The sequence below is a fragment of the Echinops telfairi genome, unplaced genomic scaffold (assembly GCF_000313985.2).
Source record: "Echinops telfairi isolate 266 unplaced genomic scaffold, ASM31398v2 ScPeMD7_21;HRSCAF=78, whole genome shotgun sequence".
Taxonomy (NCBI): domain Eukaryota; kingdom Metazoa; phylum Chordata; class Mammalia; order Afrosoricida; family Tenrecidae; genus Echinops; species Echinops telfairi.
Genome location: NW_022103918.1, coordinates 8251345 through 8263783, shown reverse-complemented (window position 1 = coordinate 8263783; position 12439 = coordinate 8251345). Strand labels below are relative to the sequence as shown.

The 12439-nt window shown below is 37.2% G+C and overlaps 1 protein-coding gene across 1 annotated transcript in view; it reads left to right on the top strand.

Moving 5' to 3' along the window:
- The window catches only part of ABCC9 (ATP binding cassette subfamily C member 9), a 142792-nt gene extending 131635 nt beyond the window's left edge, over nucleotides 1-11157 (top strand). The window contains exons 36-39 of the mRNA XM_045288405.1: nucleotides 1459-1596; nucleotides 3682-3815; nucleotides 5447-5509; nucleotides 8853-11157. Coding sequence (XP_045144340.1) covers nucleotides 1459-1596; nucleotides 3682-3815; nucleotides 5447-5509; nucleotides 8853-8990 — 473 coding nt within the window. The 3' untranslated portion in view covers nucleotides 8991-11157. The remainder of the gene's footprint in view (nucleotides 1-1458; nucleotides 1597-3681; nucleotides 3816-5446; nucleotides 5510-8852) is intronic.
- Nucleotides 11158-12439: the final 1282 nt, after the last annotated feature.

Genomic DNA, 12439 nt, shown 5'->3' with positions numbered 1-12439 from the left:
AATACCCTCCCCTTGGGTGAGTTAGTGCCCTCCTGCCCCCCTACCCATGTCTTTTTCAGTTTTCTCTCTCTTCTTTCCCTCTCTTATTTAGTTGGCTGTTGTATCCAATGTGACTTTTTAAGATGCTGCTACAGTCCTCTTTTTGTCTGGTTCATAGCTTTATAAAAACAAGTTGGAAGAATCTACTTTCCCATTAAAAACAAAAACAAAACAAAAATATGTTGTTCTTGAGCCCAGGTGAGCACAGAGGGCTTCTGTAGGATAGAGTAGAGCAACCCTTAGGATTTCCTAGGGTGTAATCTTTACAGTACGGATTGCTGCCTCTTTTCTCATGCAGAGTGGCTTGGGGGTTCGTTCACGCAGCTAACCTTCATACTAGCAATCATAGACACCATACTTTTCCTACATTTATGTCCCCAGTGAGTGGTGCAGCTGCAATTTCAACTGAAGTTTGTCTAACCCCCAAATCCAGTGTGGTATCACCCACCAGATCCTGTCTCTCCTTCTAGCCGCCCTGTGCTCTCTCTCACTCCCCTCCTCCACCTGCTTCATTAGGAAGATGCATTTGCTCTAATCCATGTGCTCTTTTACCTGCTTTTACCAAGTAGTCTTCTCTTGAAGAGGAACAATGTTCAGCTGTCAGACTAATCAAAAATTTTATGTGTATGGAATGATGTCGTGATAACAGTGAATGTATGTCTCTCTGGGTTTATGAATACTATATTGTGTTTGCTAAGGCACCCAGAACTCAAAAACTCAAACTCACTGCCATCAGTTCAAGTCTTACTCATAGCGACCCTTTATGACAGGGTCGAACTGTCACTGTGGGTTTCCTAGACTGGTCTTTCTTCCGCAGAGCAGCTTGTGGTTTTGAACTGCCAGCCTTGCTGGTAAAAAATAGCCATCAATATTCTCTATAGATTTTACACCAGTCCCACAGAACTATTTTCCTAGGCATTAAGTGACTTGCAACATCTAACAACCACTGCAGCAGTCAGATGGCTGGGTGGGCCAAGTGTTTTGCAATTAGTTGCTAATCTAAAGATTGGTGGTTTTAGTAGAAATATATAGTGGAAGAAAGACTGCTTTTAAAAAAATATTGCAGCCAAGAAAAAACACATGGAGAAGTCTACTCCATCACACAGTGTGGCCATCAATTGAAATTGGCTAGACGGCAATGAGTTGTTTGAATCAGGGTACACTAAGTATTATAAAACGAAGCATGCATCATGCATAGAATCTTGCTAACAGCCTCATCAGTAAGCATCTGTGATAAATCGCTGCTGATCCTAAGTTCATTAAAGCCATGCCTTCATTCAGCCATCAAGCTTGAGCTGAATGCCTGTGCTGCCCTGAACACTGTTCTCGATGCTGGGACAGAGCAGGAGTGCAAACCAGGGACACGCACTTGTGAGGGAAAGAAAAAACAATGAACAAATAGACCCATAAAAGTGTCTTTACTTTTATTTACTGACAATTGTTTTCTTTGCAGATTTAATTTAGATCCAGAGTGCAAATGTACTGATGACAGACTCTGGGAAGCTTTAGAAATTGCTCAGCTGAAGAATATGGTCAAATCACTACCAGGAGGCCTAGGTAATTTTGTTGCAGTTGATTTCTTCCATATGCAGTTAATTCTATTAATATCTCTCCACATTGTATGGTAGACCCTCATACTTCCAGTATCGAACACCTTATATTTAACATGATCCCCTAACAGTCATTAGCGCTTTTCAGTAGTTAACACTTTCAGATGTAGAGTAAGAGGATGAATCTTATAACAAAACAGTTAGTACAGTTATCCCATCAGGCTTCTTACTATTGCTTGACATGGGCCACTTCAATCAGAATATTTCATCGTGGTCATAGGTGCTCACGTGATCGCTCGCTCTCTCTGTAAGAAGATCAAGGGAAACTTGGAAGGCTGTCAGGTTCATGTAGGACTTAGGAACAGGAGCTGCTTTTGTTCAGACCAGAGACAGGTTCCTCTTATTTGTATAGCATCAGGTCCGTCTGACCTGAAGACATGACTTTCTTTTACCTGCTCCAGCACAAGCTGTGTCCATTTGTGTAGTGGCTGAACTGTACATAGATCATCACCGACATAAATTCAATCTCCAAAGCAATACTTTTTCTGACAAATAAATTATGTTGGAAAAGAAGAACAACAGAAATAAACCTTGGAGGTTTCTGTGGACTTTAATAATTTAAAGCAAACATCTATTGTTTCGAAATTACATTCACTTCCTTAAAATCTGATGCCATTAAACAAAGAAATATGAATGGTAAGAGTTTCTTGATGATCTCTAATTTTGACACAAAATATATAGTTGCTGAATTAGTAGTGCTGTATGGCATCTTTATTATTTTTAAAAAGCCAATCGGAAAAAAAAAGTCAATTGATAAAACAAATTGTATTTATTTATAGGTTTAATTTGGAATGGATGCTTATCTTAAAAAGAATACCATTTCTGGTTTTAATAAAGTCCCAAAGAGAAGGATTTCTCCAGAAAAAAATTGCCACAGAGAGCATGTCTTGATGGATTATTTCATTGGCTTTGCCAGTGCCACATTGAGGGAGTAATGTCAAAGGTCTGGGTAAACTTGGCTAGCTTTTTTGATGTCTCTCTAGCTAGCCCTGCAAGTTCATTTGAGAAATTGATAGATGTTTGTAGATATTTTTCCCCTGGCACTAAGAGACCTCCTTGAAAAGTTGGAAAAGCAGTTAATTATCTCTTTATAGTTATTCTCATCACTAGTATGAGAACTGTCTGCGCCTGATTTGAATTGTAACATAGTGTTCAGATTATGGTACAATGTAAACAACAGTGGATGTTATTTATGCTGTGTGACTGACTGAATATTGTGATGTGCTCATTGTCTTAATAAAGATGACATCAATTGCTTGATGAATATCTGGTCCTGGCCAATTTTGGTGATGAACAACATTCATCATCCCTAGAATCTTCCTTATTTATTATGTGAATGATGCATAGCCTATAAAGATGAAAATTCATATGAAATCATTTGATGCAATGAAAATATAAACAATGGAAAATTCCAGTCATATAGTAAAAATTTCTTGAATTCTAATAAATGAGAATTTGGGAAGACAATTTATCTTACACATACAATAATGTACTCTCTGAAATGGAGATGGAATACGGAAAATGGAAGGATCGTGAGCCTATAAAATTTATTGAGTCATTTAACAATGGTTTATTTTGCTACTATGTCAGAAACAATCGTAAACTCTGGGGATAGGTTTAGCAAAACCAAACAACCTTCTGACTTGAAACTGCAAGTCAAGTAAAATGGTATCATGGAAGAACTGGCCACTACTGCAAATTAGCTGGGTGACATTGGGAAAGCCACTTCACCTTTCTGGGCCCTGGAGAACTCTAATACATAATCTCCAGAATGCCCTCCAACCCTCAAACTATTTAAGAAATGTGTATAACTGACAAGAAGAGTGTAATTCAACATCTATATTAAAATGATGACAATTGAGGACCATCTTCATTTTCCCACAGTTCCTCCTCACTTTTCCAATAAGATAGCTGTACATCAGACAAAGTGATATTCAGCATGCTGCTACAGGGCAGACTGTAGGGTCTTATGCCCAAGAGAAATGTTAGTAGCATTCCTTTAGTGAAATTCTTGCTGCTTCCTCTGGTTTAGATGCAGTTGTCACTGAAGGTGGAGAGAATTTTAGTGTTGGACAGAGACAGCTGTTCTGCCTCGCCAGGGCCTTTGTCCGCAAGAGTAGCATCCTTATCATGGATGAAGCGACGGCTTCCATTGACATGGCCACAGTGAGTATATTAACTACAATTTACATTGGCACATTGCAGACATTCGTGTGGCAATTGCTTCTTTTCTCCAAATTAGGTTTTGAGTCCTCAGTATTGTTTAGAGTACCCTCTAATCTCTCTTCTTGATCATCAATGATACTGAATTGAGATTTACAATAAATAGGGCAAAACCCCTGATGTAAAGGAATGATGATTTAAACAAAGATAAAATAAATTTGCCGTTATTTTTAATAAGTTCTCAAAACTAAGATTTTTAAAGCTTAGCCAATAGGAATATTGTACTAAAGTTCATATATCATGCCATTCAAATTCTAAAACAATCTACTTAATAGAATCTATTGATAAGTAAAGTTGATTATTATTTCTAAAACAATTTGCAGAAGAATTTTCTAGAATTAATAATGGCCATCTCAAGGAGTTCTTGGCAACAAGTCCAAAACTTTGTCTGCTGAAAAAAATTATTTCCAAGAAAGATGTCTTGAAGGCTGTGATTGGTGTGGAGTAAGCTTCATATTAAATCATAAACTATGTCTGAGATATCAATTAATGTGGCTCTTTTACAGTTAAGTTGACATTAAAAATTTGATATCACAAAAGACAAAACCAATAATGTCTCTCATTTTATCTTCTTGTACCGCCTTTTGAATGGTTATAACTGTGAAACAGTTGAAGGGCCAATTTGTCATATTTTCTATAAAGACTAATCAACTGAAGTAACTATAGTTTATCTTCTCACATATTTTAAAGGAATAAAAATCATCTCTCATAAAACCATTTTACTAATTAAGCTTAATGACACCAAACGTTTTTTTTATAATATTTGGATTATTATAGGATATGATAAGGAAAATGAGAAAAATATTAAGTTATAAAGAAAGTGAGAAAAATATTAAATTGTCATAAGACACCTGATGGCCTGGTGTTGCAATTGGAACTGCTAACCACAAGTTTTGTGGTTCAACCCCACCAGCCACTCAGTGGGACAAAGGCAAGGCTGTGTGCTTGTGCTGCATTTGGTTGTAGTCAGAATCACCTCAATGAAGTAGGTGTGGCTGGGTTTGATTTAGCCATCTGGTTGGAAAAAGGAGCTCCTTCACATTAAGCTTGGATAATTAAGCTTCTTCTAGAAGAAATGGTGTCTTTATTCATGAACATATTTAAATTATATTGGCAGTAAAGCTTTGTAGTGAGAATAAAAATGATTCCTGCCTTGATTGTTCTGTAATGGGCCAAAATCTAAATTTTGGGCATGAATATCTTTTTTTTTTTCTTACGCAAAGATTAACACCATTCTAGGATTTTGAATGCATGCTGGTTGTGATATGACAACGGTGATTGTATTGATGCCCTTTAAATATCATTTTTCTCGTTGCCTTTCCTGGCAATACATCTGTCAGTCTCCCCTCGTTGATCGCTTGGTATTATTTCTGTATTGGTAATATGTACAAAGTCTGGAATTATAAGAAGGTGTTGGGCACCATGGGACATTGTTCTTGGACACAGAATGTTGTGTCAAGAGAACACAGATGTGGGAAAATTATTCATGATTTGTTGTCGCTTTGCAGGAAAATTATTCATGATTTGTTGTCGCTTTGCAGGAAAATTATTCATGATTTGTTGTCGCTTTGCAGGAAAACATCCTGCAGAAAGTGGTCATGACCGCCTTTGCAGATCGCACCGTTGTCACGATAGCTGTAAGTCTGAGGGGGTGGGGGGGCTCCCCTACTCGTCGGGGCTTGCTCTGAGGTTCTATACCCTTTATATTTGAGTGATTACAATATGCTCATGTTGAATTAGATATTTCTTTGTCAGTGTTTCTACATCTGTGGGAGAAGGGGGGTTGGGGGGAGGCAAGCTGTTTCTAAAGCCTTTTCATTATCTTCTCCAAGCTGTCTCCTCTCCTTCTCCTCCCCTTTGTAATTTTGTAAATTACAAAGACAGGAGCTCAACTATCATCGATGGTACTTTCACAACTGATCGCTCACATGAAATAATTACCTTTTCAACAACTGTTGCAGTTGTTTTCCCGGGAGCATAATCTGAGAGTCTGATGAACACTTTAGAAGCAAATTCTTGAATTTGTTCGCCAATTCTGCTACTATTTACTCTTAAACTCTATTTCTGGCTACACACACACACACACACACACACACACATAAAAGACAGTGAGATACTTCACAGCAGCATCAGATACAATTGACTTTAGGTGGTACCAGTTAAATAGAAAATTTTTTACAAATATTTATGACTCATATCTTTCTTAAAATAAATAAGATCGTTTTCTGTCTCCCTCTTTGGGTGCCTGGATGCCATTTGTGCTCACATGTATGTCTACTGCTTAACAGAAGTGATGATTTAATGAGTCCCTGGGGCATTTTCTCACTGGCTGATTCTTCTCTTTTCTTCTTTCCGCATTTCTTTTCTCTCCAGCATCGTGTCTCTTCTATTATGGATGCAGGCCTTGTTTTAGTCTTTTCTGAGGGGATTTTAGTGGAGTGTGATACTGGTCCAAACCTACTCACTCATAAGAATGGCCTCTTTTCCACTCTGGTGATGACCAACAAGTAGACCACCATGATCGACTCTACCAAATCTCTCTGTCTCTGGTAGCTATTTCAGTGGCTTCTCTGAGGAATGCAAGACTAACTGTGACTAAAGGGGTGGCTTTGGGTGAAGGGACTCACTACAGGGCACTATCATACAGAGGAGTTCTACAAGATGCTTCATTTAAATTCATTACTGGATGGGACACGTGCATATGTTTTCAAAGGTATGCATGCAAGAGAAAGTATTTGTGAGAAGTGACAAACCTAATTTCCTCTACCCTTAGGGCCAATTTCATGATTCCTTGAGTACGTTTTGTAGGTATCCTTAAAATGCTCTACCAGCCTTGAAAATGGCATTGCTTCATTATAAATTTTTAAAAAAAGGTTTAAATGGAACTGAGTAATAAGGGTGGTACTTAGTGTTCCCTTCCTGTCAATGAAGAATGGAAGAAAGAGCACCCATTAAAACACAGCTTTCTCAGGTGGCATGGAATGTCACCTCATTAGCACCCATCTGCTGCCAGTGATGTCTCCGTAAAGACAAACCCATTTTCCCCAGTTTCCCAGTAAGTTCATGATTTTTCCCTGGGGGAGAGCTTGATTAGTTCAATCACACGGAAACATTATTGATTTAATAGATGAGAGAAATATTCTTGAAAAAAGTTCCTCAATGTATTCAACTACTTTCACAGTAGAGTAGAAGGGAAGATATTTTGGGAGGAGAAATTAATTTCTGTTGCTACTCTATGGGAAAAACATTTTCAAAAGGCAGACTCTTACTGTTTAGTTTGTACTTGGGAGATTTCATAAATTTCATACAGACAATGCTACTGTGGGCTAATGGAATGCATGAATTACTATTCTGATGACTAGTAAATATGCATGTGAGCATTTTTTCTGTCATGGTTAACTGTAATGTTATGTTCTCTGAAGTTGTTTCCAACTCAAAGCCACCTTATTACAATGATTTGCATATGATTATTGAGTGGTAGCCTGTATTATTATCAATGACTAACATCAAATCCTTTCTCAAGGACTATCATGTGGGGGGGGGGAGTGAGTAGTAGTGATCTGTAGTGATTAAGGGATCTTTAATGAATTAGGGATGACAAAGTATGTTTGAAGTATGAGATAACCCATGGTAATAGTGCAAAAAGGGACTTCCTCAGATTGTCTCTTCCCAAAATTCAACCACTTTTCACTAGTCTTCAGATAGCGAGGTATCCCATGAGATTAGATAAGTTAACACAATAGACAATTATAATTGAAACAGAAGAATAACCCAATCCCTTGTATTCAAATAAGCAGTGATCTAATAAGGTGTCTATTAGTTCCACATGGAAGAAGCATATTAGCCTGGGTGATCCAAAGATGACAAATAACAAAATCCACATATGTTGAAGCAAAAGGCATCAGAGCTTAAATTGTGAACCCCCAATTTGTAGAAGGCTCTGGTGGACAATGGGAGCCCTAAATCCATCTGCAAAGTACTGAGATCCTTTGGTGATCCCCTCTGGCCAGTTGAGGGACTCGAATAGCTTTACTATGAGACAAAGATTATTGTACACTTGATTATGGTGGATGGAACTATGAGATAATATGATGTCTTGTCAAGTGACCTCCCTCTTGACCTAGGGTTAAGTGTTTCTCACTTGTTCCACTACAGAAATTTTCTTCCTGACTTATTTGAATGTTTCTGGTGATCTTTTCTTTCTTCCTATTTATTTTTAATAATTTACTTATTTTCTGCTTTGTTTTATTTGAATTTTTATTGTTTCTCTTATTTTTCCACTTTATAAAACACAGAATGAATGGATGTGTAGATACAATAAATGATGCAGTGGTTTATCGGGGATGGTAGGGGAGGGTGAGGGGAATTTGGGGAACAAATAATGAAATAAAAGACAGTGCACCAGAACTGATTGTGATGATGTATACACAACTCTTTTTAAAAGTGACATAACTGTAGAAGTTTGTGATATGTGAATATTATATCAATAAAACTATTGAAGAAAAAGAATAACTCAATCCATTCATGATGGCTCCTGTTATCATTTGCTTAATTAGCAAACATTTGTTCATGTACTTATGCTAATCAGTGCATTCTATAAGAATGATGAAATTGATATAGTGTCTGCACTCAAGTTCATATAGCCTTTTAAAGATACAACCATGCATGCCAGTATTTAAAAGCATGTATTATTATTTTTATGTAAATAAGGAGCATGTTGTATAGTTCTGCAAACTGCACCTCCTCTGACGTTACTCTCCTATATGCTTTATGCACATTGCATGCATGTGTGTATTACTAGCATGTGTGTATTATTTGTGAAACATAGTGAGTTGATTATACTCAGAATACTTTTCATAAAAGCCTGTGTCTCCTGTCTATCTTGATGTCCCAAGAAGAATAAATGTCTCTGAATAACAAAGTATGTCTAGCACATTGCTTTGTCTTGTGCCCTGACACTTGTGTTCTTTTTCCTTACAGCATCGGGTTCACACCATCCTGACGGCAGACCTGGTTATTGTGATGAAGCGAGGAAACATTTTAGAATACGACACTCCAGAAAGCCTCTTAGCTCAAGAAGATGGGGTATTTGCTTCATTTGTCCGTGCGGACATGTGAAAGCGTGTCCTAAAGCAAGATGTAGATTTATCATAAGACAGTCACAGCCTACTCAATGAAGCATTTGTATGGACTTTGTGACGTGGCACCTTAAACTTTCCTAGATTTTTGTGAGGTTTATTCATGATGTTGTGGAGTCCTATAATTAGTAGTCATGTCATTTCCACAATGAATGTTACATTTCTTGTGCACAACTTAGCATACTGTCTATTCTGTGTTTTTACGAATGTTATCTTAGTGCTATTGCTTAACATACTTACTGCTTCCGTTTTCCAATGATCAGCAGGTTGTGCTAATGTAAACTGTAAGCTAATGTGTCCTCTTTACATGGAGATCTACAACTTACCCTGTCTCATAACTTCAAGTCTAATATGTTTCAGGCATCGAAGTTTAAATAATATTCAGTATCATCTTTTTATTTGTAAGGTTATACTTTTCTTTTTGCTGTGTCCCCAAATATCATTGTGGGAGAATAAAGGAAGGATGGGTGTTCTAAGTAGTGAGAAATGAAATCCTGAAATTCTTAGGAGAATTTTTCTATATTCATTAATATTAGCACTATCTTAGTTTCTGATAGCAATTTTTTCCTCTCTAATTTTTTCCTGTACAAAAATAGATTTCTCACTCAAGAATACATTGCATTTATTATTTTTTATAAAGTTTAGCCATTCACTAGGAAGATCGTGGAGGAGTTTGGATCTTTGAAAAATTGTGCTCTAGGTTCCATGCTCTTGTAGCGACACATAGAGCGTTCTGAAGATACCTGGCATAACGTGCCTTAACAAGACAAAAGCTCAACCATAGTTAGGCTCAGCCCTACAGTGGTATAAGTAAACTAAGCTCATTGTAGGCTATTCATCAATTATTGTCTGTTAATAAACTCTAAAAAAACAGTAAAAATGTCCTTCACTGGTATGTTAGCAACCAAAGCTTTATTGCCCATCTGTGTCCATCAAATGTCAAATGTCACTGACTTTCACATGAAACATCTTAGGTATTATAAGACTGTGAAGATTTAGAATTGATGAAAAAGGAGAATCATGCCCCTTCCCTATACTTCTTGGGTGCCATTTGTTTTCATGTGTAGTCACTCTTGGAACAGATGCTACACTTGTGTTGAGTTCTATAAGCTCACAACATCTCTGAATATACTCCTCACCTTCATCCAAGTATAAAGTCCTGATGTTTTTAAAGACAAGTTCACAAGGATGTGCACAGACCCTCTGTATTATTTAACATAAATTATCGCCCTTTGTTGTATATACAAGTCTACACTGGGAGAAAATAATTCTCTGGTTGTCCCTTGAGAGCTAAACATGACAGAATCAATAACCATTAATGCAATTTTGAAAATATTTCTTAAAAACTCAGTCTCCCAAGAGAGTGCTGATGTGCAAATATTTTGTAGGGCTAAGTTTGTGGAATACTTGTTACCAAGTGATGCTTCTTTTCTTGCAGAGAAATTTCCCATGGGAATAATCGCTAACAATATTTGAAACTAATACTGCTGTGAAACCAGCATCAGCAGAATCATGTCTGATAGCAGGCAATCACATCCACTAGACTTGCACCCATTGGTCATTGGTCCCCTCACAACTTTCAGCCACTCAAGTTGAGTAGATACCTAATTTTTTACAAAATATAGGATTTTACAAGATTGACTAAATAAAATCAGGATATTCTTTATTGGTTGACAACTTACTATGTTACATGTATTATTTATTGACTGTAGAAATTGTTCATTTGAAATGTTTTTCTAAATAGGTACATAGCTATAAAAATCAGCTGACTCTCTTGAATTCTTTAATATTTGCAAAAAGCAATAAATGCGAAAGCTTCATATTAAAGTTAGAAGGTTTCTGGTGCCATAGAGAAAACATTTCTTCTAAAGCATTGTACATCCTCTACTTGTATACTGTACTTATGACCCATATAATAGTTTACTTAACTCCACATTATGTATCAGAAAACCCTCTAAGTAACTGATACTTGAAATTTGGGACCATGTCTTGCTTGTCTTTGTACCCATGGTACTTAATACAAGGGCCTAGTCAATTACCCTACTAAATATAGTTGATTAAACTATAGATTAATGTGTTAGTCCAGGTAGACAAGAGAAACAAATTCATGGACACTCATATGTGTATAAGAAAGGGCTTTATGTACAAGAAGAGCAATTGAATATTGAGAAAACAACCCAGCCCAGTCCAGATCAAGTTCATAAGTCCAATATTAGCCCATATGTCTAATTCCAATCTATAAATTCCTTTTTAGACTCACAAAACACATGCAATGACGCTGAGTGCAGGAAGATCACAGGTCAGTGGGTGGAAAGTCTTGTGGATCCAGTGACGGTAGAGGTAACTCAGTACTGGCAGGGGTCTCCACATGGCTCCTTCAGCTCCAGGGCTCTAGAGTAGCTCCATGTGTCTTGTCAGCAAGGATGCCTCACAGGGAGTGAGCCTGTGTCCTACCTTCAGCTAGCTATTTATCTCCTTAGCGCCTCCAAATGAAGTTATCAATTTGCGACTTGATTGACAGGCTAAACTCCACCCCTTCACTCTTAAGTCTCAATTTGACAACAGATTATGTAACTACCACAATTAATTTTACTACTAGCCATGTGTCTAAATTGTGGGTTATTTTCTTCGCTTTTTTGTATTCTGCTTATTATACTGTGAATATGTACTGACTTACTACTATATAATAAATAGCTTGTTTTGTTTGCTCAATGTAAGAGAAGTTATTCTTCTAATACCATTGTATATTAATGGAGACTGATTAATAAATGCAAATCAATAGCAATTGCCAAAATAATATGTGATTCCGCTTTGATGGTTTTGTTTCACATTTGCAAGTCATTTACTTTATTTGTTTAACATATAAATGCCAGGGAACTTCCTCCTAAGTGGAACATCTATACCAATAACTTTTTTTGGTAGAACCAATGGGTTTTATTTAATTTAATTTATTTTTTTAAATCATTGTATTGGGGCTCATACAACTTTTATCATAATTCATACATATGTAAATTGTATAAAGCACACTTATACATTCATTGCCCTCATCATTCTCAAAACATTTGCTCTCCACTTAACCCCCTGGCATCAGCCCCTCATCATTCCCCCCCCCTCCCTGCCCCCCCCCCCTCATGAACCCTTGATAATTTATAAATTGTTATTTTGTCATATCTTACACTGCCCAATGTCTCCCTTCACCCACTTTTCTGTTGTCCATCCCCCAGGGAGGAGGTTATATGTAGATCCTTGTAATCAGTTTCCCTTTTCTACCCGCCTTTCCTCCTCCCTCCTGGCATTACCACTCTCACCAGTGGTCCTGAGGGGTTCATCTGTCCTGGATTCCCTCTGTTTCCTGTTCCTATCTGCACCACTGTGTATCCTCTGATATAACCAGGTTTGTAAGGTAGAATTGGAATCATGATAGTGGGG